Genomic DNA, 27,798 nt, shown 5'->3' on the forward strand with positions numbered 1-27,798 from the left:
CGCCCAAGCACCGTGAGTGGCTTCGGTCTCTGGCTCGTGCGTCATGAGACATGAGTCAGCGATTCTACGGTCACAGCTTCTTACCACGTTATAGTTTAACTTGACTAGAAACAAGTCTCTACAGTAACCATCTCAGAGGGCCTTCCAGGGGATTCTTCGCCTACAACCAACCTCAGGCGTGGCCATCTCTGCACACACTGTGGACCCAGACGTGCACCCACCATACCCACTACACGCGTGTGCGAGGCACACCGACCGCAGAAGTACCTGAAGCCAATACCTTCTTTATGCCTAACTTGTTCGATCTCTGTCAGACTTTCTTTTTTTAATGAACATAAATCCCTGAAAGCAGATGCTGTGTTTTCTCAAAATGAACATGCACCTTTTTCTTTGTACAAGATGATCTGAAGCCGGAACCAAGACCCAGGGCCAGGCCAGCGCTGTCTGCTCTGCCTGGCTGTGTCATTCCCGGCAGGTATTCCGGGGGGCTGGTTCGGTGATGTGTCTGTGGCCTGCCAGCCAGGCTCGCTGTGATAACTAGGGAGGACAGGAGTATAGGAAGAGCTTTGATAACAGTAAGGCTTTACGTAAATGTAGGGTACTTTTATTTCAGTGGTAATAAATTAAAATTCTCTGTATATGTGTAAAGCTTTTTACAGCTATTTTCTACAGCATCTTGTTTAATTCTAACCAACAATACAGTGAACAAAGGTTCCGCTGCTTCTTTAACTAGAGGCAGAGAGGTTAAGCAGCTTCGGAAGATGCACCGTACCGAGGCAGCTGAGGAGAGCCAGGTCAGACGCCCAAGCCGCGCAGTGCCGCCTGCTCACCACGCCCGACACAAGCACAGCACCAGCCAGACGCACACTGTGCGTGAGACATTTTAGTTTCCAGGAACCACAATCCAGAAAGTGAAAGAAATTTTAATTTATAACATGCAATATTTCAAAGTATTATTTCAACATGTAGGCAACATAAAAAGTTGAGATTTTTTTGAGTTGTTCTGAGTCTGTTTTGAGTTTTGAGTCTGAAGCTATGTGCCAAGTGGCTGCATGCAGTTTGAATGGTACAGGGCGGTTCCATACCTCCTCCTTCTAAATATTTAGTTATAGGAGAGTTTGTATTTAAACACAAATATGTGAAAAATAAACCAAAGAAAACAACTTTATTTTAAATGCTTTAAAATATAATTGTAACAAAGTTATAATTTCAACATGATTTAATTTATAAAAATTCAGAAGCGTGGGTATTCCACACACACACTTGCATATCTTTGTATTAACTTAAAAGAGAATCTTGAAAAGAAGGAAAGAATTTCAACTTGTCAAAATTCCCCAACTGTCAGAGAAAGACTGTGGACAAGCAAACAAAAAAAATTCAAGGACGTGAAGAAACGTTACCGGGGACAGCTGCTCCTCCACAAGCTCAGCCCCACAACCCTGTAAGTGTGGGCAAGGCAGACCATTTTATTCTAGTGTCCCTGTCCCCTAAGGTAAGACAAGTTACTGGACAAGCAATGTGCTCGGCTGAAAAACAAGATTTTTTCCCCAGCATCTGTTGCAGATAGTAGTGGGCATGTGGATAAATTCTGGCTAATCAGATGTAAACAGAGCTGTCAGCTGTGGCTCCTGGGAAAATGCTGGACTTCCCTGTGGACAGGAATAAGGCCTGATGTGATGGCTGGAATTGCAGTTGCCATCCTGTGACCATGAGGTATCCTGAGAAAGAAGCCACACTAAGGCTCACAAAGCAGGGGTCAGAGGAGCCCTGGACCCTGCCTGCACTGCAGGCTGCAGCTGCCACACCAGTACCAACCGCTTCAGTGGGAGAGAAAAAGGACATACCCCTTGTTTAAGCCACTGCATGTTTAACCTTGCCTAAAACCCACCTGAGAAACACTGGGCTGGAAGAAGCACAAGCTGGAATCAAGATTGCCAGGAGAAATATCAATAACCTCAGATATGCAGATGACACCACCCTTATGGCACAAAGTGAAGAGGAGCTAAAGAGCCTCTTGATGAAAGTGAAAGAGAAGAGTGAAAAAGTTGGCTTAAAACTCAACATTCAGAAAACCAAGATCATGGCATCCGGTCCCATCACTTCATGGGAAATAGATGGGGAAACAGTGGAAACGGTGTCAGACTTTATTTTGGGGGGGGCTCCAAAATCACTGCAGATGGTAACTGCAGCCATGGAATTAAAAGACACTTACTCCTTGGAAGGAAAGTTATGACCAACCTAGATAGCATATTCAAAAGCAGAGACATTACTTTGCCAACAAAGGTCCATCTAGTCAAGGCTATGGTTTTTCCTGTGGTCACGTATGGATGTGAGAGTTGGACTGTGAAGAAAGCCGAGTGCCAAAGAATTGATGCTTTTGAACTGTGGTGTTGGAGAAGACTCTTGAGAGTCCGTTGGACTGCAAGGAGATCCAACCAGTCCATTCTAAAGGAGATCAGTCCTGGGTGTTCACTGGAAGGACTGATGCTGAAGCTGAAACTCCAGTACTTTGGCCACCTCATGTGAACAGTTGACTCATTGGAAAAGACTCTGATGCTGGGAAGGGATTGGGGGCAGGAGGAGAAGGGGACGACAGAGGATGAGATGGCTGGATGGCATCACCGACTCGATGGACATGAGTCTGAGTGAACTCTGGGAGTTGGTGCTGGACAGGGAGGCCTGGCGTGCTACGATTCATGGGGTCACGAAGAGTCGGACACGACTGAGCGACTGAACTGAACTGAAAACCCCCTCTATCGGGCTGCTGTGGGATCCATGAGACAGACTTGAAAACACACAGCTCACGAACCCTGATCTTAATTTCACGGGGACTGAAAAACCTCAAAGTCCCATCTGAAAAGATGACAGCACTCGAGTGAAAGTCTGCGGCTCTAACTGCCCACCTCGCCTCTGTGTGTGTCTGGAGGAGCTCTTCTTGTCCTCTGTTTTGCCTCAGGGTCTAGAGCAACAACAGTTTGTTTTTTTGTATCCTGCTGTTCCGAAAAATTTGAGTTGTTGGGAAGCTGAGCATTACATCGAAAAATGTTGACACAAACAGGAGTTACAGGATGAAGAACCATCACTCTAAAGGTGGTCCACTGTTTCACTAATTTTTAAGCATATGTGGTTCGGAGAAGGCACTGGCACCCACTCCAGTCCTCTTGCCTGGAAAATCCCATGGACGGAGGAGCCTGGCGGGCTGCAGTCCATGGGGTTGCTAAGAGTCGGACACGACTGAGCGACTTCACTTTCACTTTCATGCATTGGAGAAGGAAATGGCAACCCACTCCAGTGTTCTTGCCTGGAGAATCCCAGGGACGGGGGAGCCTGGCGGGCTGCCGTCGACGGGGTCTCACAGAGTTGGACACGACTAAAGTGACTTAGCAGCAGCAGCAAGCATATGTGGTTAGTATTAACCAAAAATGACTATGAGAAGGAAAACTTTAAGAAACTTGCTTTTCCATTTCCAGAGAATTTTTAGGGTTGCAATAGTGCACCACTCATTATCATCATCATAAATCAATTATTCCGAACGTAACAGACACTAATGACTAGTCATCTAGAGGGAGTGAAACTTACTAGAGATGTCAGGCCTTCGCTGTCGACAACCCAATCTTCCTTTTCAGCCAACCTCTTTATGTCTACAGGGAAGACAAGTACACAAGCACATCTTACTATAGTTATTTCACTGAACTTCAGAGACATAAAAATCCATAAAGGTTATGTTTTTTAATTATATAAGTTCGCAAAAAATTAGTGAAAACAGGTACAGGCCTCCTTGGTGGCTCAGACAGTAAAGACTCCCCTGCCAACGCAGGAGACCCGGGTGCGATCCCTGAGTCGGGAGGATCCCCTGGAGAAGGAAAGGGCCACCCACTCTAGCGTTCGTGCCTGGAAAATTCCACGGACAGAGGGGCCTGGTGGGCTACAGCCCATGGGGTCACAAAGAATCGGACACGACTGAATGACTAACACACACCTAATTCTGGAAGACTCAAGGATTTAAATGTGTGTTACTGGATTTTTCTATTAAAACATTAATGTAAATAAAACCATCTGAAGAATGCCAGGCCAGGTTCACTGACAACTTCACCCTTACTCAGCACTCCTGATAATATTCAACAGGTACAGTGTAAGACACAAGGCATTTCCCCCGGGATTTCTAATAACCAGTGTGGACTCTCTCTGTCCTGCACGTTCCCAACAACAAAAGCGTGATGCCCACGGCGGGAGGAACAGACCTGGGCTCGGCGCCTCAGCTGGGCCAGGGGCAGAGCAGCCGGCCTATGACACAGTTTTCTAATAACCAGCGTGGACTGTCTGTCCTGCACGCTCCCTAGAACAACAGCGTGATGCCCACGGCAGGAGAAACAGATCTGGGCACACTTAAGGGCGCAGCCCCTCACCAGGGCAGGGGCCAGTTTCCCGCAGACAAGGCCGGGCTACAACAAAGTCCTAAGGAAGACACTAGCGGCCTGCGCCGCTCCTAACAACGTTCCCAACTGTTTCTGAAACACGTCACACCCAAGAGCCTGCTCCATAAAGACAATCTTCTTCTTCTTATATATGCAAAAACCCTGAAAACTCTAAAAGCATTAAGAAAATGAGCATCACCTGTAACTTCTGCTACAAAGAGAAACTTAAGTCCTTTTGATCTAATGCTGATGTTTCTAAATCAAAAATTTTTTTAATTTTAAATATACATGTGTATTTTCCAAATTGAGATCATACTTTATACACATTTTATAGTCTACTTTTTCCACTTGACATTTTCCATAAGGATGGTCTTACATCCTTAAGTATTTTTCAAGAGTATCCATTTCATTTCTGCATGGCCGGGCATCTCAAAGTAAACAGGATTTGAAAGAAAAAAAAAACCACATTGAACAGCAACAGATAATATGAAATATTCGCATTTCCATAAGAGCATCTTTCTTGTTTCGGAAAGAGGTGGCGTGTGCGTAACTGCTGCTGAGCCAATGCCATCAGCTTCCCCAACACACCTTCAGCTGTGTGCTGCAGCGTGACCACCACACAGCGCACTCGGAGGTCCAAGATGAGGTCCTGGATGGTCTGCAGCAGGTCACTAGGGATCTCAAGGGCGGCCAGCGATTCATACGTCAGCCTGTGGGACAGACACAGTGAGACCAAGGCGAGCACAGGGGCCTGCAGTGGTTCCTAGCATCGTTCTGGCGTCCCACCACGCTTCAGGGCGGCGCTGACAGGCTTGCGCTGTATGCTGAAGACAAGGGTTGTAAAGGGCTGTAATGCCACAGTGACTCTGATTGAACAGCCACAAAGGGGACGCTCTCATCAGGCCCGAGCGCCCGGGAGGCTCAGGAACTGGGTCATCAGACAACACACAGCAAACAGTGGACACCAAAGGGCAGAGCAAAATTCTTTGCTGAGTGTGTCTTTTTCTCCCCTAAAAAGACAAGAATATTTGCCCCTTCTCTGGAGAATGCACCCACGTTTACCTGAGGGTCTGGATGACGTGGGCCAGCCACTGTCCAGGGAGCTCAGCCTTCCCCGCCCAGCCTCCGTGCTGCCGCCCGCCGCCCGCCGCCGCACCGAGTGGGAGCAGGGCCCCACGGACCAGCTTCGCCAGACACTGCATGGCTTCCTGGATCATTTTCTACACATTGATGGACAAGCAGAACGGCATTAGGCGGCGTCAGACTTGCCTGAATCAATCACATTTCTCAGCCTGCACAAGACAAACGGCTTGAACGTAGATCAGGCCTTCCAGGCACTTTGTTTGAGAAAACCCTACCCCGAGAAAGAGTCTACACACTTATCCTTCACTTACCTTAAAATCATTTTGTCTTTGCCTTACATTCTTTGATCTCTCAATGTGGCCTGACTTCTCAGCGGTCTGAAAAATGAAAATAAAAAAAAAACAAAAAACTTATTAGTTGTCTCTAGAATAATTCATAAAATAAGAAATGCTTAGCTGTTGTATGCAAAGAGAGCATGAAATATGGTTATACCTTGATTAAAAGGAATGTATAAGTAGTAATCTTAAGTCTCTGATTAATGGCAAGAATACACAGAAGAATTGTACAAAAAAGATCTTCACGACCCAGATAATCACGATGGTGTGATCACTCATCTAGAGCCAGACATCCTGGAATGTGAAGTCAAGTGGGCCTTAGAAAGCATCACTACAAACAAAGCTAGTGGAGGTGATGGAATTCCAGTAAAGCTATTTCAAATCCTGAAAGATGATGCTGTGAAAGTGCTGCACTCAATATGCCAACAAATTTGGAAAACTCAGCAGTGGCCACAGGACTGGAAAAAGTCAGTTTTCATTCCAATCCCTAAGAAAGGCAATGCCAAAGAATGCTCAAACTATACCGCACAATTATACTCATCTCACATGCTAGTAAAGTAATGCTCAAAATTCTCCAAGCCAGGCTTCAGCAATACATGAACCGTGAACTCCCTGATGTTCAAGCTGGTTTTAGAAAAGGCAGAGGAACCAGAGATCAAATTGCCAACATCCGCTGGATCATGGAAAAAGCAAAGAGTTCCAGAAAAAACATCAATTTCTGCTTTATTGACTATGCCAAAGCCTTTGACTGTGTGGATCACAATAAATTGTGGAAAATTCTGAAAGAGATGGGAATACTAGACCACCTGACTTGCCCCTGGAAGAAACACAAGCTGGAATCAAGATTGTCAGGAGAAATATCAATAACCTCAGATATGCAGATGACACCACCCTTATGGCTGAAAGTGAAGAGGAACTAAAAGGCCTCTTGATGAAAGTGAAAGAGGAGAGTGAAAAAGTTGGCTTAAAGCTCAACATCCAGAAAACGAAGATCATGGCATCCGGTCCCATCACTTCATGGGAAATAGATGGGGAGATAGGGGAAGCAGTGTCACACTTTATTTTGGGGGGCTCCAAAATCACTGCAGATGGTGACTGCAGCCATGAAATTAAAAGATGCTTACTCCTTGGAAGAAAAGTTATGAGCAACCTAGATAGTATATTCAAAAGCAGAGACATTACTTTGCCAACAAAAGTCTGTCTAGTCAAGGCTATGGTTTTTCCTGTGGTCATGTATGGATGTGAGAGTTGGACTGTGAAGAAGGCTGAGCGCTGAAGAATTGATGCTTTTGAAGTGCGGTGTTGGAGAAGACTCTTGAGAGTCCCTTGGACTGCAAGGAGATCCAACCAGTCCATTCTGAAGGAGATCAGTCCTGGGATTTCTTTGGAAGGACTGAAGCTAAAGCTGAAGCTCCAGTACTTTGGCCACCTCATGTGAAGAGTTGACTCACTGGAAAAGACTCTGATGCTGGGAGGGATTGGGGGCAGGAGGAGAAGGGGACGACCGAGGATGAGATGGCTGGATGGCATCACGGACTCGATGGACGCGAGTCTGAGTGAACTCCGGGAGATGGTGATGGACAGGGAGGCCTGGCGCGCTGCGACTCATGGGGTCGCAGAGTCGGACACGACTGAGCGACTGAACTGAACTGAACTAGAAAACCCTCCTTATTCCAACAAGAAGCTATTTATCTTCCTAAAAGCTTTAAGCACAATCCCCATAAGTAGCCCTAAGCACGAGGCTACAGCTATCCTTTCTGTAGGTGCCTGTCACCTGTCGCGCTCATCTGCGACGCTCTACGGCTGAACCTCCAGGCACGCGGCCCACGACAGCGCTCCAGAGCTGCTTCCCGGGCTGGAACAGAAATGGGAGCAGGAGCAGCTCCGGGAGGGTCCGGGCATCTGCGGGACCTGGTCCACCGGCCCCTCCCTCAATGTGTGCGCTCAGTGGTGTCCGACTCTTCGTGACCCCATGGACTGTTGCCCACGAGGCTCCTCTGTCTGTGGGATGTCCAGGCAAGACAGTGGTGCCGGGGTCCAGCCCCGGTGGGTCCAGGGAATTCGAAGGGTGGACGGAGTCAGCGAGGGGGCTTCTTTATTGATTGATGTAAGATTAGATTAACAAACAATAGTGTAGTAGGAAGATTAAGTGGAGGAAGAGGGCTGAATAGCTTGGATTACGCAGAAGACCAATAAAATTCCAGACAAGGAACTTGCACCATCTATGTTCGGCCACCGGCGCTCGCTTGAATATCTAAGGGTGCCTCGCCTTAAGCTCCCTTTTGCGCGGGTCTTAACAGCCAGGGCAAGTAAGTAGACTTGGCGAGCCTCCGCGCCCCAGATGGAAATTCAGCCTGAAATTAAAGTAAAGAGGAGGGAAAAAGAGAGAGAGACACAGGGGAAACCAGTCCAGCGACTGGCTCCGGCTCCTATTGTTTAGAAGGCCTTATATACCTTTTAGATTGTACATAGAGATCAATGGGTAATACAAAATTACGCAGTGTTAGCAGCCCAGACTCTTATCAAAACCAGGCTTTTCTCTCTGCATACCTAGTTGTATACACAAGTCTTAGGTAATTTACATCATCTTCCAGCAAAAGGGGCCAATTAACATTTTACAGCCTTTTTTCTGATAAGGGTTTGTGTCAACCAGAAGACTTATTTGTGTTGATCTTCCCAAGGTTTGGTGCCACTCTCAGAAAGTACTAAATAAAGTTACATTCTTACATAGCAAGGACACAAGAGGAGTGCAAAGAGAAGTAATTAACTCAAAGTCTAGTGTTGCTAACATCAGAACTACTCTATATCTTTTTCCATATCCCGTTTACATTGATTAACATCCTCCCAGGTGCCTAAAAGATATATGGAGGCCTGGCAGCAATCATTGAGTCAACAGTGAAATCCCGTCACCAATACAATTTTTAACTCTTTAGAAAAGGCTCTGTATCTTTAAGATGCTTTTAAGCTTTGTGCCTCTCCTGGTTGGGGGCTACAAGCAATTCACAAGCTGTAAGAGGTCCGGGGAACCTGTTAGGCAAGCTAGAGAGCAATCAGAGGGCGTTAACTGAAACATCCCTTTCAAATGCAGAAGACTAAAGCCCTGAGTTGACTTTTTTCCAGAAGATATCAGAAAAGTGGAAAAGCAGAGTACAAAAGCCGGCGGATTTTTATTTTGGGGGGTGGATGCTCAGGAAATGCCAGGGGGAACTCCTGAAGTCTGATCACGGCCTTGCATATGTCAGCTTCCTCCCTCATGACCTTGTCACGGGTGGGATTCCTCACACTGGCTCCCGGCAAAGTGGGTTGCCATGCCCTCCTCCAGGGGACTTTCCTGACCCAAGGACTGAACCCGAGTCTCTGGTACCTCCTGCATTGGCAGGCGGGCTCTTTAGGAACGCCCCCCGTGGGAAACCCTGCCCCCACACTCCCCCCACAGTATTCGAGACTATAAGCATGAATGGTGGTGTTTTGTTTGTTTTTTTTTAATTACACATCAGCACTCTTCTTCCAGGGATTTTAGTCCAGTTTGGAGGGAATGTATTCTAGAACTGACTGTAGAGTCATGTTTCCCTCTGATTTCTCTTTCTCCTTAGAGCAGTGTGTAGAAGACCACTTTACGCTGATTAAGAGAGAAATCTCTTCAACTGGATTTCAGTTAACTTTTTATTATCAAATTTTCTTACAACCAAATATTATTCTATAGAATGTCCTAGCAGGACAAACTTAGGATACTTTCCAAAGGAACAAGTCATCATGAAATGGCATAATATAAAAAAACTCAGCACCATAACGTGAAAAGGTAAAACACTGGTGTATTTAGGTGGAGTAACTGCATTATAAATGACTATGATACTGACACCAAGGTAATTTTAAAATACTTCAGGTAATGTCATTTTTTTTTAGGTATAAGCTAGAGAAACCGTGGAGAGCCATCTACATGATCAACACTTTTGACCCGAAGGAGGAAGACAAGGATAAGGATGCTGGTGTTTTCACCAAGAGGCAGACGCCCCGATGGACAAGGCCAGTACACACAGACACACACCCCTCTCTGGTAGTAACTCTCACTTCTTGTGCAACTTTTAGTTTTTTTCTTTGTAGTGATGCTTTTTTTGAAAGAACGAAAAATCATGATAATAATTCAACAAGTGAATTCCTAAGTCTCTTGGCCAACAACACTCAAAATTCTTTGTACACCAGGATTTACAGAAGTTTATGCTTTTCCCCCTTTAAGACACTTGAGAAGCAACTGAGGTGATGCAGAGCTGTGGTGAGATGTGAGCGGAGGGGCTCACGGCGGAGCCCGACCAGCTAGAAGGGCAAGAGGCAAAGGGAGAGGTGTCCCCGTCCCCAGGGCTCCTACTGAGGCTTCATCGTGCAGACACACCTGATGAGATCCCTGGCGACTGAACTCAGCCTTCAGCCCCTCTCTCTGGGGTGGCACTGAAAGTTCCTACCCTCTAAACCCACGGCCAGTCCTCTGGACAACGAGCCTGGCCTCAGTGGGGAGATGAGACACTCGCTAACATGCCTGCACACTTACGAAGTCACAATATCAGAAGTGAAGATCAAATACATACTTCTCATTCTAAGTCACAAGATCACAGCTCCAAATTCACATTTCCAGCCCAAATCTTTCCTCGCAGAAAGGTCTCCTTTCCAAATGTGAATTTCAGATCGCCTTCTTGGTGTCTGCAGACGGCCTGAGCAGAACAGAGTGAAAGGGTGGCTTTCTGGGTCTGGAGTCTGCTGGCCTGCAGCTGGGAACCACAGGGCCTCCAGCACGCTGACTATGGGCCCTGGAGCCATTAACTCCGCAGTCCGGGGAGACAGCTCCTTGGAATAAACCCGCTCTCTCCATACATATCCTGCTGAAAACAGAGCCGGCGTCCTAGCATCTGTTTTCCCGAGGCCTGACCATAAGGCCTGGCTTGCTGTGCTGCACAGGAAGGGGAGGGACTCTCACAGAAGGCGCAATTTGTCTCCGTGAAGGACTGTGCCCATATAAAACTAAGTATCCTGACTGCCAGACAGCGTTTTTCTTGTTGTATCTGCCACAGCACTCAATGTCTGTCCAATGGGAAGATTACTTCAAAGTCCTTTGTCCTGTGAAATAGCTTTGAATCAACGGAAAGAGTAAAAATCAACTGTTAGAAACATCATCCTAAAATTAAGGCTAAACTTTTCCACAACAGTCTTGGCCCACCAAACAGGTGCGAGTGCGTGCATGAAGACGCCGACGGGACAGAATAACTGTTTAGACTCCAAGGGCGTCTCCAATCACGTAAAGAAGTGAGCAGGTGGAGTGAGTGGGTGGGGGAACCAGTTGTAAGGCCTTCCTCTTCCAACTGGTAAAAAAAATTTGTTACTTATTGGTTTTATTTGATAAGGAGTTGAATATCTCCAACATGCTGAATTATGTGCAGTCTGCCCTGCTTTTAAAAAGAAAATTTTGCAACGGGAAGAACATTTTAATTTACATACTATGAGTTATACAACTTTTTAAAATGCTGATTCCTAATATTTAAAAATTTGGATACTTTAAAAGTTTTCACCTGAAAATACACTATATTTAAGAGACATCTAAAGGAGAGATCTTACCCTACTATTAACATTTCACCAGCTAAACCCTCACTCTTTCCTGCACACACAGACCAAAACTGCTCTGTGGTCAGACCGACGGTTAGACGGCACTGTTCTGATTCACACGAGTCGCTTCGCGTGGCCGTGACTCGTCTGAAGAACTATTTGTTAAACTGTTGGAAACTCCATCTAAATCTTTTAACGGATGAACACTAAATAAAACAAAAACAGTTTTACAACAAGAAATTCAAGTAAGTTGTAACTAAATATTTCAGAGCTTTCTTGTATGAAATGAAATACCAAAAACCCTGGAACTCTTCCCAACATCGATTCAAGCCTCTGGTTTTCACTCATGACATGACAGGACCCTCTCCTCACTCCTCCACTCCCTCCACTGTCCTGTGGGGTCTCACTAGCTTTCCAGTAGAGGGTAACTTAATTAAAAACGCACTCAAATCTGTGGAGTAAATTACACTTAACTAATAACGTTATTATAAACTTTTAAGAGAAATTTATGACTATAAATAGGTAGAAACTCCACAGGCAAATCCAACTCATACAACTAATTACAAGTGATTTTTTTTTCAGGGCTAATATTATTCCTGAGCTCATTTATTTTTCGTCTGCAATTAAATACTTCATCTAGACATTTACCACAACTAGGTATAACCTGTAAGGCAGGGAAATATAGTCCCTTTTCACTACATTATCCCAGATCAAAAACTCTAAATAAAGACTCAAGATGAGATAATTACTGTCCATGTGGAGGGGGAGAGCACCTCCAGAAACTGATACAACTGGAAGGAAAAACACTGTACTGGGAAAAAAAAGACAACGAGCTTCAGGCAGTTTCCAGGGCGCCGCTCCCTTAGGTGTGTGAGCCCTGCCTCAACGCCGCCCCTCACATCTCTGGTCAACACCATTGCCGCAATTCTTACAGCTATGAGACACCTTCTGTGAGCCAGGCCAACAACACTTCAAATACTGGAAAGAATGCTTTCTCCAAATAGAAAGAGCAACATCTCATTTATCTGCCAGATACTGTCATAAGCATTTCACATACTGTTAGCTGCCACATCACAGCTAGTCAGCGACACACACTGGGTGTTTGAATGCTGACACTCTGCAAAAGCAGCTATGAACACACCTGTCCAGGCCCTGGTGTGGAGGCACCTCCTCTTTCCAGTCTCAAGAGGGACCTGCTTTGGGGGGGCAGGCAAGAGAGTGAGGGTGCGCCGTGTCAGGGGGGCCCGTGTGCAGTGGAGCGTTGACGGAGCCTGCTGCAGGGCGCCTGAAGGAGCCCTCCTCCTCAGGAGCAACAAGCAGCTCTGCACATGTGAAGGCCAAACTCCGTGCGCGCCGCACGGGAGGCTGCCCTCTGCACAGAGCTTTCTTCTAACCACTGATGAAAAGCCTCGGAGTCTACACCCTGGGACCTAGGGGCCTGCCACGGGTGAGCAGGGAGGGAGACAGCAGACCCGCCTCTCTACACCCCTAACCTCTGTGCTGCCAACTGTCTATGATCAGGACACTGAGCATGTGTGCAGCTTCTAAGAACGGAAACGCTTAAACAGCTTCTCAGGTGGAGCCCGCAGGGGCCAGAAAACAGGACCTTTAAGTTCTGTCCAACCAGGAAAGTCCTGCTCACTTCAGACCTAGGTGCCAGATGCAGACGTTTTCTCCTCGTTTTATCACTTGCTTCCTGTCAACTGCACAGCAGTCTCACCCACAGCATGGCCTGACTGGCACTGTCCTCACCCTGGAGTCTTGTTTTCTGAGTGGCCATCTCCCCAAACCCTCACCCACCTCCTGGGAGATACTCACTACTCTCTCTCTACAGTCAAGGGCCCGAGGCCAGAACAGGGAGGGCACTTGATCAAGGCCACACAGCTATCAGTGTGAGGGCTGTATAGTGTTAGGGCTGTAGCTATCAGTGTTAGGGCTGTATAGAATTTTCAACTAATCTTAAAATATCTGACGATAGAGGCTCTGGGCTTCTGAGGTTTTAGAAAAGTCACTTCAAAATCTAAAATGATTAAGACTAGAAACTCACAATGACTGAGCTACATCTACAGTCAAATCTGCACACGTACCTCGCTGAAAAGGCTTCCATTGACATATGAAATCCAGAGTTTCCAGAAGTTGGGCAGCTGACTTAAAACAAGCTTGGTCAGTTTTTCAACAAATGCCACCTGATGAGGAGTTTTGCATCTCCACGCTAAAGGGGAAAAGAAGGTAACAGTATTAATATACTTTTGAATCAAGAGTGAAAATCTCTTTGAACACACTGCTGTACCCACAACTAACTTCACAGCGGGGCACTGGCGAGGGCAGGGGCCAGGGAGCCTCACAGCGGGGCAGTGGCGAGGGCAGGGGCCAGGGAGCCTCACAGCGGGGCAGTGGCGAGGGCAGGGGCCAGGGAGCCTCACAGCGGGGCAGGGAGCAGCCCTCCTGACTAGCCCAGTCCTTTCAGCTGGGGCTCCAGAAGGCAGGCTACCGCTCCAGCAGATTAGCCACAGGCCAGAAACACACTTGCTCCCAAGCAACTGATGAAGCCTCACACTCTTTAAAGGGAGACAACAAAACCCAGACACTCAACACTGAACATTCCCAGTGTCTGAGAAACAACAAAACATGACTAGCCAGGATGAAAGGCAGGGGAAAGAATCAGAACCAGAAAACCGGGAGAAAACTAGTTAAGAGTAAATGACAGAGATGGAATTAACCCACAAGGACAATGTTCAAGTAAAAGAAAACATGAAAATGATGAGGAAAGAAAGGGAAGAAATTCAAAAGAACCAAATGGAACTTCTAGAGATGAAAAAACAATGTGAAATGTTTAGGTTAGCCACTGAAGATAAAACATCAGAGAAGCTGAAGGCAGAGTAATCAACTCTATAATGGAGCAGAGTGGAAAGACGGGTGAGGATCAGACCTCTGAAGTCTATGGATAACCCAGTGGATCAATAGACATGCCACTGGGGTCCAGAAAAGGAAGCAGAAAGTCTGACAGAGTGATTGCCCAGAATCTCCCAAATTTGAAGAAAACTTTCAGAATTTGATAAAGTAGATGCAAGAAGCTTGACAAAACCCAGGCAGGATAAATTTGAACTACTCGACATGGATCATGGCAAACTAAGATCACGGCATCCGGTCCCGTCACTTATCACTTCATGGCAAATAGATGGGGAAACCATGGAAAGAGTGAGAGACTTTATTTTGGAGGGATCCAAAATCACTGCAGATGGTGACTGCAGCCATGAAATTATAAGGAAGCTTGGTCCTTGGAAGAAAAACCATGACCAACCTAGACAGCACAGTAAAAAGCAGAGACATTACGTCACTGAAAAAGGTCCATCTAGTCAAAGCTATGGTTTTTCCAGTAGTCATGTAGAGATGTGAGAGTTGGACTTCAAAGAAAGCTGAGAACCAAAGAATTGATGCTTTTGAACTGTGATGTTGAAGAAGACTCTTGAGAGTCCCTTGGACAGCAAGGAGATCCAACCAGGCCATTCTGAAGGAGATCAGTCCTGAACATTCATTCGAAGGACTGATGCTGAAGCTGAAACTCCAATACTTTGGCCACCTGATGTGAAGAACTGACTCATTGGAAAAGACCCTGCCTGATGCTGGGAAAGACTGAAGGCAGGAGGAGAAGGGGACGAGAGAGAATGAGATGGCTGGATGGCATCACCGACTTGATGGACATGAGTTTGAGCAAGCTCCAGGAGTTGGTGATGGAAAGGGAAGCCTGGTGCGCTGCAGTCCATGGGGTCGCAAAGAGTCGGACACGACTGAGTGACTGAACTGAACGGACTCGAGATGAGGATGATATAACTCAGTCAGCCTCAAGTGTCACTTCTAAGTTAAACCTGTTAGAGGGTCAGCTGGCGGCAGGGCAGCACGGAGCAGCAGGGAGAGGTGCACACAGCGTTCACAGACTCCGCATCACCCTTGTCAGGGAAGGAGGTGTGCTCTGAGACTCAGCAGTCTGACTGTGGATCAGAGCCTGGTGGCCTCTGCTCACAGGGCTAGATGCTACACACTGGACAGAAGCAAGCAGCCATGCTCTTCCCAGTATTCACTCCAGTGTCTGGAGGGAACAGGGTAAGAAGGGGACACTGACAGTTACAGAGAGAACCTTTCATTTAGCACAAAAGAATCATCTGATTTTAAGTTGTGCTTACGATGGACATTCATTCATATTATTAATACATCTCTACTCCAATACTTGAAAGAATAATATGAAATACTTTGAAATAACCTTCAGAGGTACTGGAAATTAATAAGACGTATTTCTATTACCTCACTTGCATTCCTTATATTGATTATTCAGGTTACACGCCATCAGTGACTAACAGCATCTAACCGTTACATGAATGTACTATAACCACATGTTTTATATCTCACATACGCAAACAGACAGCAGATAAATGTCAACCTCAGGAAAAAACGTAACACAGTTACAATCTGAGATGCCTTACTTACCCCAGGAACGATGATTACCAATTTATGATTAATATTGAATGAGCAACTCTTTTTCAAACCAAATTTTAAAATTTGGTAAAAAATTGTCTACTATTTTTCTGTACTGCCTACAGAAATTAACTTTTGTTGCAACATTCATCCTGAAGAAGTTCTCAGAGAATTTTTTCTGTGGCATATTTTGAAAAACTCAACCACAGAAACGTGAGTAACACTGACCTATGCCCAATGGTTTCTTAAAACATCAAATGGCATTTCTTTAATGTGCAATGTAAAATACACTGTGATTATTTCTTTAATGTGCAATGTAAAATACATTGTGATTATCTAAGTTTAATTTCTGGGCTGTTACTTAACAACTAGAAAGCATGATGGCTGGTAATAGCAGCAGCAACACAAGTAATTATGGAACTTTCCAGGAGAAAAACAGCAGGTACAAAACACGAATCTGAAAGAAGAAGCGGAGGGAGACACGCACCGTCATCCCGACCAGGCTGGAAGCTGCTGCCCCTCTTCAGCGACGCCGTCTGCCCGAGGTGACTGGGCGCGGAGGCACGCAACTCGGCGTCGAGGTCCAGCGAGGTGCTGTGAAGGCCCGGGGGCCCTGAAAAGAGAGGCGGTGTTTTCTTGGACTCCTGGAAATTACTAGGTGATTAAATGGACCGAAATTTAGACCTCGCTCTAAATTTCCATCTTTTAAATAAGACATCAACTGAAGTAGAACTAGAAATATTTTGTCTAAATAGCTTTTAAAAGTCACTCCCACCATACAGATATGGAGGATTAAAGCTGTTACTCTGGCTTAGTACAGACACAAAACTTATGTATCACTTCAGAATCAACTTCTGGCAAAACAGAGTGGGGGGGCGCCATATACATGAAAACCAGGGTGAAACTCATTTTTGAAAGCAGCTTGGCTGGAGAAGGAAGGCAAGGGGTCTAGCGGAGCAGACTTGCAGCAGAAAGCTCTGCTCCTGCCGCTAAGCCTCCGAATTCCACGCTTTCTTTTTCTGGGCCGTGGGACCTGGCTTCCCATTTCTGTTCCCGCTGCCAGCTGCCCGGCCTGGGTCCTTCCCAGCCCACACTGTGAACGCCCCAGAAGCCAACGCGCCACTGACAGGACCGAGTGAACGCTACCCTGCTCCAAGAGTAAACCAGACGTTCAGGTGCCAGTGTGCTCGTTACTAGTCGCCACTGTAACGTGGAAGCTAACTTTGTCTTTTCAAATTAGATTAAGAAACAAATGTACGATCGTGTAAAATCCTGCTGAGCTGCATCTAGTACAAAAACGGCTTAAAGAAACTTGCACCGCTGACCCACAGGTTTCCCTGGTGGCTCAGACGGTAAAGTGTCTGTCTGCAATGCAGGAGACACAGGTTCGATCCCTGGGTTGGGAAGATCCCCTGGACAAGGAAATGGCAGCCTACCCAGTATTCCTGCCTACAGCAGCAGCAATTTCTAATGGGATGCACTGTGCATCGGATTCACAGCACCCTGAATATCACCTCGATATCTTCTCCTGAAGAAAGGACAAAAGCGAAAGGACAACCAGACCCCCACTGTGCTGGAGACGGCTGCTGCCACTGCAGTCACAAGCTGGGGCTGTTCTCCGACCCCTCTCCTGGATCTACTTTCTTCTGTATATCCACTATGGCTTACAAATCTCAAAGCAAGCGAGTAAAATCCCAGTGCAGGAGTCTGGAAGCACTGTCTCTTCTAAAGCCACTGAAGCAAGGGTGAGCAGGGACAGCACGCCACGCAGGACTCGGGGTGGGGAAACACGGCCAGCACTGCCCCCGGGACCTGCCTTTTCTCTTTAAATCAACACCGTGATCAACAACGTGCAAAACATTCAGGAGAGAAACTGTTTTTTTAAATCTCCAAAAAATAAACTTTAGAAACTTCCTAATATATATCCTCATTATAACACCTTTAAAATAAAACTTATTAACACATCTAATATATGTATAAAAACACATGACTTCCCTGGTGGCTCAGACGGTTAAGCGTCCGTCTACGATGAGGGAGACCCGGGTTCGATCCCTGGGTCGGGAAGATTCCCCTGGAGAAGGAAACGGTAATCCACTCCAGTACTGTTGCCTGGAAAATCCCACGGACAGAGGAGCCTGGTAGGCTACAGCCCATGGGGTCGCAAAGAATCGGACACAACTGAGCGACTTCACTTCACTGTCTTTTTAAGCACAGAGCTGTTTTCATGGTTTTGCAGAAGACTTTAGGACTCTGTGGCAAGTCTCCTAGTGGAGGCTACACCAACCAGCTGCCCAGAGCCACCTGAGCCGACATTACGGAGACACTGCAATTAAATTTAGTAACTGACTGTCTACATAAAGGTCCCAGTTGTATTTTTTAAATATCAACAAAAAATGCAGTTTAGTTATGCTGCACAAATTCACAAAACTGCACATAAATTTGAAATATAATTTATGCATGTATTTTGATGAGCTTGAGTTGAAAAATATAGCCTTTTTATGTTTTAAGACAATTGGATAAACAAACATTTTTATTTCCGCAAGTAATTAACTTAATAATCTGCTCAAGGTCTGAAATATTTAAAAGAGGAGATATTTAGCACAGCCTCTATGCTTAATCCCCTGGAGAAGGAAATGGCAACCCACTCCAGTACTCTTGCCTGGAAAATCCCATGGACAGAGATGCCTGGAAGATTACAGTCCATGGGATCACAAAGAGTCGGACACGACTGAGCAACTGCTCGCTTGCCTTGCCTATGCTTGATATTTTCCCTTATAATAGAGCCACCCTGTGATGGTTCAGATTAAACCTTTCAGGTGTGACGTATCAATCTACATTTTCAAAGAGAACCTGCGCCACACAGGAGAGTACTTCTTGCTGCCGTGCGACTGTGCACAGGCAGCTCCTGCTTCCATCTGCTCTGGAAGCGCTGGCCCGCCTCTGCCCGGCCATGTCGCTGGAGCACCTAATGATGCTCCCTGGAATTACTAGATAGAGTCAGCATGTATTTTAAGACTTGAACTTGTTTTCAGAACAAAGGAAAAAATGCCTTTGAAGGCTACCTTTAAAAATCCTGTTTGAGAATGTCAGTAGGGGGTCAAACCAAAGGCTTTTCCTGACAGGAACCCTGAAGATTTAGTCTCATTTTGGCCCTATTTCATAGGAATTTTAAGAGACAAACGACACTTCTTATAAGGCGGTAAAAGTTTTGGAAGAGAAGCCAAACAGGTAACTAGCCCAGGCTGGAAGAAAACAGACTCGTCCACAGACACTTACGCTTTAAAGATGAATTCTTTAATGCTGATCCTTATTTTTGCTCTTTCCCCATGTTTGTCTCCCCTTAGAAAAGCCAAAAGATAGCATGTGGGCTACAGAGGCCGGCCACGAGGCGCAGCGACGCGCTCCCCGGTGCCCGGCTGGCCGTGCTGAGGGGCAGCGGTCACCTCCTGTCTGAGTCCTGGTGTGCACCGTCAGGCACCGCGCACCAGGCTGGTCTGTGCTATGGCCATAAAGCTGGCATCCAGAGAAGGTGCTGCCGCAGTGTCCACAAGAACAGCACCCTGGGACCGACCTCTGTGGACAAAGCTTCATATGCAAACAACCTGTCCTGGAAAAATGTGGCTTTTACAGAGGACTCAGCTCAGCTCGGTTATGTCTGACTCTCCGACGGACTGCAACACACCAGGTTTCCCTGGCTCCGAAAATCTACCACCGTCTCTGCTCATGAGCTTTTCTTGCAGACCACAAGACAAATACAATCGGCATTTTTAACACAAACCACCATGTAGAAGGAAAGGGCAACCCACTCTGGTGTCCTTGCCTGGAGAATCCCGGGGACAGGGGCGTCTGGTGGGCTGCTGTCTATGGGGTCGCACAGAGTCGGACACTACTGAAGTGACTTAGCACCATGTAAAGCTTCTTAAAAATTATATCAGGTTCCTTAAATTAACGCATGAAAACCAGCTTTACCTACAAAGACATCTTCTCCTGTCTGAAGTATTTACACTCTATCTTTTAAAACTGTAGTTTCACGTCACAAACACTGTCTCAGGTCGTAACCCTTCTGCCTGGAGTAGGTGAATCAATTTCTCCTCTTTGGTGTTAAAGTCCAAGTGCAAATGTCACAACACAACTCACAATCCATTCTCTAGATTTAGAACCCAACAAGCGTTCGTATTGAAAACAGGTTCCTGAGAGGACCTGAATGAAAGTGGCGAAGCTTCACAAGAAGTGAGAAGTGCTGGAAGAGACGCAGGCACTGCCGCCACCACGCCATCAGCTCGTTGTGTCCAGAAACCCATCTGATGGAACATTAGCTTCAGCACCAGAACAGGAAGGTCCGTGGAACTGTGTGCTCGACTCAGAGAAGCTGAGCAGTCATGTGGCTCCTGAGGCAGGCACTTCCCATGCAAGATGTAGGCCCGAGTCAGGTCTGAACCAGACATCCCAGGTTTCTACCAGACCCACAAGGGTGTAGTTCTGAGAGGGTGGCAACAGAAAGTCCAAATGATACTTAGGAGTCCTGCTCCACACTGACCTCATTTCTGTTACACATAACTAGGATATCTGTAAACCGGAGTCCGTCAGAACAACTGGTTGTGAATTAACAACAACAACAACAACAACAACAAACTACAGTTATTCCCAGCAAACTTATAACTAAGGCCAATATTTTATATAAACATCCACCCACAAACACAACAACCTCAGACATGCGGATGACACCACCCTTATGGCACAAAGGGAAGAGCAGCTAAAGAGCCTCCTGATGAAAGTGAAAGAGGAGAGTGAAAAAGGTGGCTTAAAGCTCAACATTCAGAAACCTAAGATCATGGCATCCAGTCCCATCACTTCATGGGAAATAGATGGGGAAACAGTGGAAACAGTGTCAGACTTTATTTTGGGGGGCTCCAAAATCACTGCAGATGGTGACTGCAGCCATGAAATTAAAAGATGCTTACTCCTTGGAAGAAAAGTTATGACCAACCTAGACAGCATATTAAAAACCAGAGACATTACTTTGCCAACAAAGGTCCATCTAGTCAAGGCTATGGTTTTTCCAGTAGACATGTATGGATGTGAGAGTTGGACTATAAAGAAAGCTGAGTGCTGAAGAATTGATGCTTTTGAAGTGTGGTATTGGAGAAGACTCTTGAGAGTCCCTTGGACTGCAAGGAGATCCAACCAGTCCATCCTAAAGGAGATCAGTCCTGGGTGTTCGCTGGAGGGACTGATGTTGAAGCTGAAACTCCAGTACTTTGGCCACCTGATGCGGAGAGCTGACTCATTTGAAAAGACCAGGATGCTGGGAAAGATTGAGGGCAGGAGGAGAAGGGGACAACAGAGGATGGGATGGTTCGATGGCATCACTGACACAACGGACATGGGTTTGGGTGGACTCCGGGAACTGGTGATGGACAGGGAGGCCTGGCGTGCTGCGGTTTGTGGGGTTGCAGAGAGTCGGACACGACTGAGCCACTGGACTGAACTGAACCTTCACTCCATCATTACAGTGCCTGCATGTGGCATACAGGTGTAGGGTACACAGCTACCAAGTCCAGGGACACACACACTGATGACAACAACCAGGGAAGCGTCCAGGGGCCAACCGGCCACAGTGGACACTATGTCACCAACGGCTAACTCCTGTAAGAAACACGAGTCCTGTCTCCATCTGCGTGCCGCCTTTGCACTGCCACCATCTGCCTGTGCACCGACCACTGATTAAAAAGTCTCACTATCTATGTACTTCAAGAGCTACTGGACATATTAAACTGCTTTTGAAATCGACAGTTAACTAAATGCTTGATATCGAGAAAGTATTGATAACACTTCAGGTAATGATAATAGCTTTCAAGAAGTTCAAGTGATATAGTTTTCACAAAGCATGTTCATTTGAAAATTACATACTGAAATAACTATAAATGAAATGAAGTGACCTGCTTCAAAAATAGTTCAGGGTGAGGGAGGGGTTGTGGGTAAAATGAGACTGGCTGTGAGCAGATGACTGTCTGAACTGGGCAGACACAGGAGAGGCCGTGGGGTCTCCCGTGGTGCTCCTGAGCATGTTTGGAATTCTCCAAAATAATAAACTCCTTCTGATGTGAGCTCAAAGAATATACCAGCTTTGCAATTAAAGAGCATGGACTTGTCACGGCTGTCTATATTGTTTATATTAGCTGTGTTGCTGACAACAGGTGGGTATGGCTCAGAATGTTCTTCTAACGTCCAAGGACGGTTAAAATCGTCATCTATAAACATCTGGCTAATGGATTTAGGAAACTTATACTGTATTGTCATGAAATTTGTGGAGTAAGTTGAAAGAGCTATAAACTATTATGTTGCACTTTTCAATCAGAAATAACTTTACGTAAACCTCATCACTAACAAGAAATTCCAGTCAATGCACACTCCTTCAACTATGCTGCCAGCAAGGAACAACCACTACAACAGGCTTGGTCAGAGTAAATAAAAGGGCAGGTCTCCAGCCTCACAGAAGCAAGTGTCCTCTTCCCTAGAGATGCTGACTTCCAGCAGTGCTGGGTGAGTGAGTTCAGAGACACTGACTTTCAGCAGTACTGGGTAAGTTTAGCTAAATAAAAGGGCAGGTCTCCAGCCTCACAGAAGCGAGTGTCCTTTTTCCCGGAGACGCTGCCTCTCGGCAGTGCTGGGTGGTAAGTGTAACAGTACGAAGCATCCAGATGACAAGGAAGGACTCCACCAGGTAAGGGTGCCTCTCCATTTACCTCCAGGAAGGACCCAGACTTCAGTGATGGGATACTGAGTATCAGAGCTTTCAGGTATGGATGTAATGATAAGCATGAAATTTCCTGTGTGATCTTTATAAATTAGACACGTTTTCCAGAAATTTGAATATTTTCAAAACTAAATCGTGCAGTCGGATTGTTTCTTACAAACCTGAGCAGGGAAGCCTTCTGACAGACCACAGCCCTGTCTGTACACCGGGCCATTTGACCACCCTTCAGCAGCCCTTCCCTGGAAAACCACCTCCTCCCTGAGGCTCATGGCAACAGCACCCCCTCCAGGATCATTCCGGGGCCTCCAGTTAACCAGGCTGAGACGGAGTTCTGTACTCCCCACTTTGGAATACCTCTCACAATTATACTTACGTGACAAATAAACACCTATGTGACTTTTTAAACCACTTCTCTCTCACTAGAGGACAAGCTGCAGACCACCTGGGTCTGCTCAGCACAGTGCTTCAGTCCCGAGCACACATCCACCACACTGCCTGCCAACCCTGCTGCAGCAGAGTCACCTGGAAGCTTTAAAACCACTGACGTGTGGACGCCACCAGGAGAGAGTCTAACACAGTGGGAGGGGAGGGGAGGGGAGGAGGCTGGGGAGGGACAGTCTTTAGAAACACCAGGGGACTGTGTCCGGCAGCCCCGGGCGAGAGCCTGCCCGACCGAGCAGACTCCGAGCACAAGAAACTAAGGCCTCCAGAATCCACATCAGCCTCAGGCTGTGTGTGCTGCTTGATGTTTTCACTTGTTCAAACTATAAAATAATTAATGACACAAGAGGAGTTTGGATATGGCATCAGGAAAGAGATATTTGGGTTTTCCTAAACATTAAGAATAGAAAAAAACCGATTCACAGCTGGAGAACACTCACATCCAAGCCAGCTAACCCACAACAGACCTAACAAACACCTGCGGCCTCCCTTCTGCGCCAGCCTCGCTCCCACACTGCCTCACCCTCCTCCCAAACCCAGCGTCACCGAGAGGTGAGGGCAGGGCCCACGTCTGCACCCCTGGACTTAGCTCAGGGCCTGGTGTGCAGCAGAGCTCAACAGGCAGCTGGTGGAGCGACAAGCACACACTCCTGCTGACGGACACGGGCACCATCCCTATATGCCATGACACTCCCGCTGGGGTTACCGCCCACTGCCCAAAGCCCCATCCACACGGCCAGTCCGCACAGGGCAGGCGTGCTGAGGCTTACCCCACGCCTCTCAGCCCCTGGCTCAGGGAGGGTGCTCGCGGTGGGGGTGGGGTGGGGGGCCTTGCCTTTGGGGTCCCGCGCGCAGCCCTCCCGGCAGCCGGACATGAGCTGGAGGATCCACTGGTGCTGGGCCCCGATGCACTGCCACGCAGGGTCGCCAGGCGCGTGGAGGTCAGACAGGTGCCTGGAACGGCAAGGCAACGGCTGACCGAGCCAGCTTCTGCTGCTCAGCCATGAGGCCGAAACGGTAGCTAGCGTGTCTTAAAGTCACAGCTTTGAAGGAGACCTAAAACTTTGTGAACTAGTCAAGCATTCATCAACACTTACTCTTTAATATTCAGTTCTAAATGAAACATATTCAAACTTCTTTGCATGCAATTAACAATAAAAGTACATTTTAAAATGCCAGAACTTTATAAAAAGACAACCACGTTGACAGAGACGGTGAGCGGTGTCCTGATCAGGGTGTGCCTGCTCAGCTCTGGGCCGCACAGGAAACCTTCTCTGGTCTGAAACTCACAGCCACCAGATGGCAGTGTGACCCTGCTTTCTATATGCCCCCAACAGGGCAGCTGAAATTCAGACCAAAGCACAGAGGTTTGGTGACAGCAAACACTGGCCTGTAAGTCTAAACCCTGATTCATGAGGAGACAGTCCTCAAAAAAATACAGTAGAGACGCCATTTTTCTTAGTCTTAAAATAGGTTGAAAAATATTTAAAGTCTTATTTGTCTGTGAAAATTTCCAACCCAGATAGACAACTGGAGTAGATTTCTGCTGAAAAATTGACAAATATTATTCAAAACTTAGCCCTCATGAAATACGTAAATATAACAACTTAAAGCAAATTAAATCAACTCCCAAAGCTGGACTTGCTGTCTTAAAATTACTCCAAACCTTAAGCTGTCTATTGTCTTGGGGCTGAAGTTTCGTTTGAGAATAAACTGTCACTAATAGTGACAAGCGTGACGTCTCGCAGGGACACCCCCGGGCATCTCTCCCGGGTCCTCCAGCACCGAGCACTTCCTTACTCAGGCTTCTCAACCAGCAGGTAACCAGAGGAGAAGCAAGTCAGTGATAAACAAAACCCGGCATTCGGGAGCAACCCCCTCCCCGCTCCAGGACGAACTGGGCGGTGGTCTTCCGGGAGGGGAGCCTTCGCCTCAGGCAGGAGAAGCTGTGTGGGCCCCCGAGGCTCACAGCGCCTCCTCCTGACGCCCGGGCTCACACAGGGCCCTCAGAGCACCCCCCAGCAGGAAACACAGCGCCCCCCCACCCCCTGCGCCCGCCTTCCTCTCTGATGCACGCGTGGAGCAGCACGGCTAGGAGATCAAGACGCCCCTCTGCTCAGCAGCCCCTCAGGTTTAAGGCTCTTCAGTCCTTCCAAAATTAAGAATAGTCCTCTCTCTACCCTCTTGTTAATGGGTATCACACAAAAGAGTTTATAAAGAAAGATAAATTTGTTGTCTCAGAAACTCTGCAGTGTTTCAGTTCAAAAGTACAACTTGTGTTAAGGCTTTCCTTCCCCTGTTAAATGCCTTAACCCAGTAACTTTCTTTTCTTTTAGGATGTAAAGACATGTAGTTTCATTTCAAAAATCCTGGCTTAGAATCTGATACGGATTATTGCTACTTCCTTTTAAACTTCATTACCAAAGAATACTTTTTAAAAAGGCTTTTTAGTGGGGAAAAGGTAAGGAATGTTAATTATGGTGAGCATAGACTCAAAATTTTAAAATTTAAGAGTTAGAGCTGTTAGGCATACTTGGACATGATTTTTAACAATGACCAAGGAGAGAATCACACTGATATGGAAAGAAGTATTGCTACGGGTACTCTGCTTCTTGATCAAGCTGCTAGCAGCAGCAGAGCAGGGAGAGAGGAAATTGTGAGAGTGCCTCGAACCAGAGTCAGCACTGATCCACCGCACGGCAACAGGGGGCACCCATGCTCACGCCACGCACAGCTCCCAGTGCGTGGGGCTCAGACTCACAGCCCTGCTGGTGATCAAGCTGAGCACCCCGCCCCCCACCTGGTGCTCCCAGAGTGGCTTGTCACAGATTCCAAGCTCCAGCAGGTGTCTGGCATGGTTGTGATGTTCTTCCTATTCTTTAATAACTAAACCCTTAATTTTAAAAGGATGATAAATTGCTCCATGTAGTCTCAAAGTGTCAAAAATAAAGATTAAAAACTAAATAAATTACTTGACATTTTCAGTGACATTCTTGTTCTTTTCCTTTTGAAAGGACAGAGAATAAAGCAATAGGCCATTTAAAAGAACCTTTTTTAATATCACTCTTCTAAATGGTATCCAGTAGGTTAACCGGTCACTGGAACTATGCATGAGTTATCTACACAACGGCAATTCACTACATAAAGAAATCCTGCGCTCGATAAGGTTTCACAGCATTTTCCTACCAGGAGACGTAACAGAATAACTGTAATTATTAGTGAAGCAGCATGCCAGAACACAGACAAGACGCTAAACGGCTTCGTATCCTAGACGACAGATTGATCTTCCTGGGACCCTGTTACTTTACATGTTAAAAAAAAAAAAAAGGCAGTTGGATAACAACACACAGTTAATTAGCAGCATTAAATTTCCATGATTCTACAAGCCAGAAAAATTCCTCAGTGTGTGCTTTCTTCTGGGGACACTTAGAGAAAAGCACAGACAGGCTGGGAAGGCAGCCAGCCAGAGGCCCCCACCTGTGCAGCAAGTGTGACCAGGTGCCATGCGGCAACCGCGTGGCCTGTTGGGGGGCAGCCGGCATCCCAGCTCCCGACGCCTGCCCACGTTAAAACTCCCTCCCTCTCGAGCAACACGGTTCCCACCACGCTGTGGGGTCCACGTTTCTGCTGCTACTGCGGTCCTTTCCAAGTCGGCATCCCCACCTCCTTTTCAAGCCTGGAAGCTTTCAGAACCCTCAGCTGCCAAGCCCCGCCCCACCTGCCTCACTGGGGCCCCGTGGGACAGCACCACCTCAAAGCCAGTCAGGGAGCAGCCCCCTAGCCGGGCTAGATCCTGTGCACAGGAGAGGGGCAACGAGGCTGCTTCCCCTTCGCCCAAACCGGCAGGATTCTCCTGCCTTTAAAGGGTGACTGCTCCCCAGTCTCTGAGTACATACAAGACCGGGTGTCCTACATGGGTCCCCAAACTTCTGCTGCTTGTGTTCCCTTCTGCCGTCTCATCGCTCTCCCCGTCTCCCCGAGTCTCTGTAAGAGTGACAGGACGGTCCGGCATCACCCAGACACGTGTGACTCGTTAAGGCTCTCGCAGCAGGCTACCTTATGTAACGTTTCTGGTCATGCAGAGTCGACGGGGTCTCAAGCAGCTTCTCCAGAAGCAATTCTCTTAAGGCTTCAATCCGTGTTTCTACTTCAGCATAATCTGATTAAAAAGGGAAGAATTACATGACTTACAGAATGAAAGTTTAAAATCAAAGTACGGAAGGCAGACTGGCTGTGCGGGACAGGGGGGCTGACTGAGAAGAGGCGGGAGGGGAACTGCCCAGCGAGGAAGCCGTTCTCTCCAGGGCTCGGGTTACAGGGTGTGTGCACCTGCCAGACTCTCTGGTCTGCACTGTGTGAGCCTGTGTGTGCACACACACCCACACCCACTGCGCATGTAAATTTATCACACTAAAAATAAACTTTTCTGGGTCCTTATGAATTTCTTTACAAATTTAATCAAGTCCTGTGATAGTTCTCCCAGGTAACAGGCATTTTAGGCTTTTATTTTCTGTAACTCTACCATAGAGATAATTTCAAAACTTGCTTAAAGTAGGGTTAGAATTCATAAATATATTATTAGTCTTTCTAAAGAGGGAAGAATAAAATGTAGATTTCCATTTCTGTAAAATATCTGTAACAATTCTTTCCAGTAAAAAAGACCTAAGTAGCATCACAATTATCAAGCATCAAAGAATGTCCACCCATC

At 46.8% G+C, this 27,798-nt stretch overlaps 1 protein-coding gene across 3 annotated transcripts in view; it reads right to left on the reverse strand.

The window, feature by feature from the left end:
* The window catches only part of EXOC2 (exocyst complex component 2), a 120,209-nt gene that overhangs the window by 44,351 nt on the left and 48,060 nt on the right, over positions 1–27,798 (reverse strand). For all 3 annotated transcript variants that reach the window (XR_005722676.1, XM_040249275.1, XM_040249276.1), the window contains exons 10-17: positions 27,147–27,249; positions 23,926–24,044; positions 16,380–16,505; positions 13,510–13,634; positions 5,810–5,875; positions 5,478–5,635; positions 5,004–5,125; positions 3,580–3,641 (exon numbers count right to left, since the gene is read on the reverse strand). Coding sequence is in view for 2 of the 3 variants with exons in the window: in XM_040249275.1 (XP_040105209.1) it covers positions 3,580–3,641; positions 5,004–5,125; positions 5,478–5,635; positions 5,810–5,875; positions 13,510–13,634; positions 16,380–16,505; positions 23,926–24,044; positions 27,147–27,249 (881 nt within the window). In the remaining variant the exon portion in view is untranslated. The remainder of the gene's footprint in view (positions 1–3,579; positions 3,642–5,003; positions 5,126–5,477; positions 5,636–5,809; positions 5,876–13,509; positions 13,635–16,379; positions 16,506–23,925; positions 24,045–27,146; positions 27,250–27,798) is intronic.

The sequence above is a fragment of the Oryx dammah genome, unplaced genomic scaffold, assembly GCF_014754425.2.
Source record: "Oryx dammah isolate SB20612 unplaced genomic scaffold, SCBI_Odam_1.1 HiC_scaffold_11, whole genome shotgun sequence".
NCBI lineage: Eukaryota > Metazoa > Chordata > Mammalia > Artiodactyla > Bovidae > Oryx > Oryx dammah.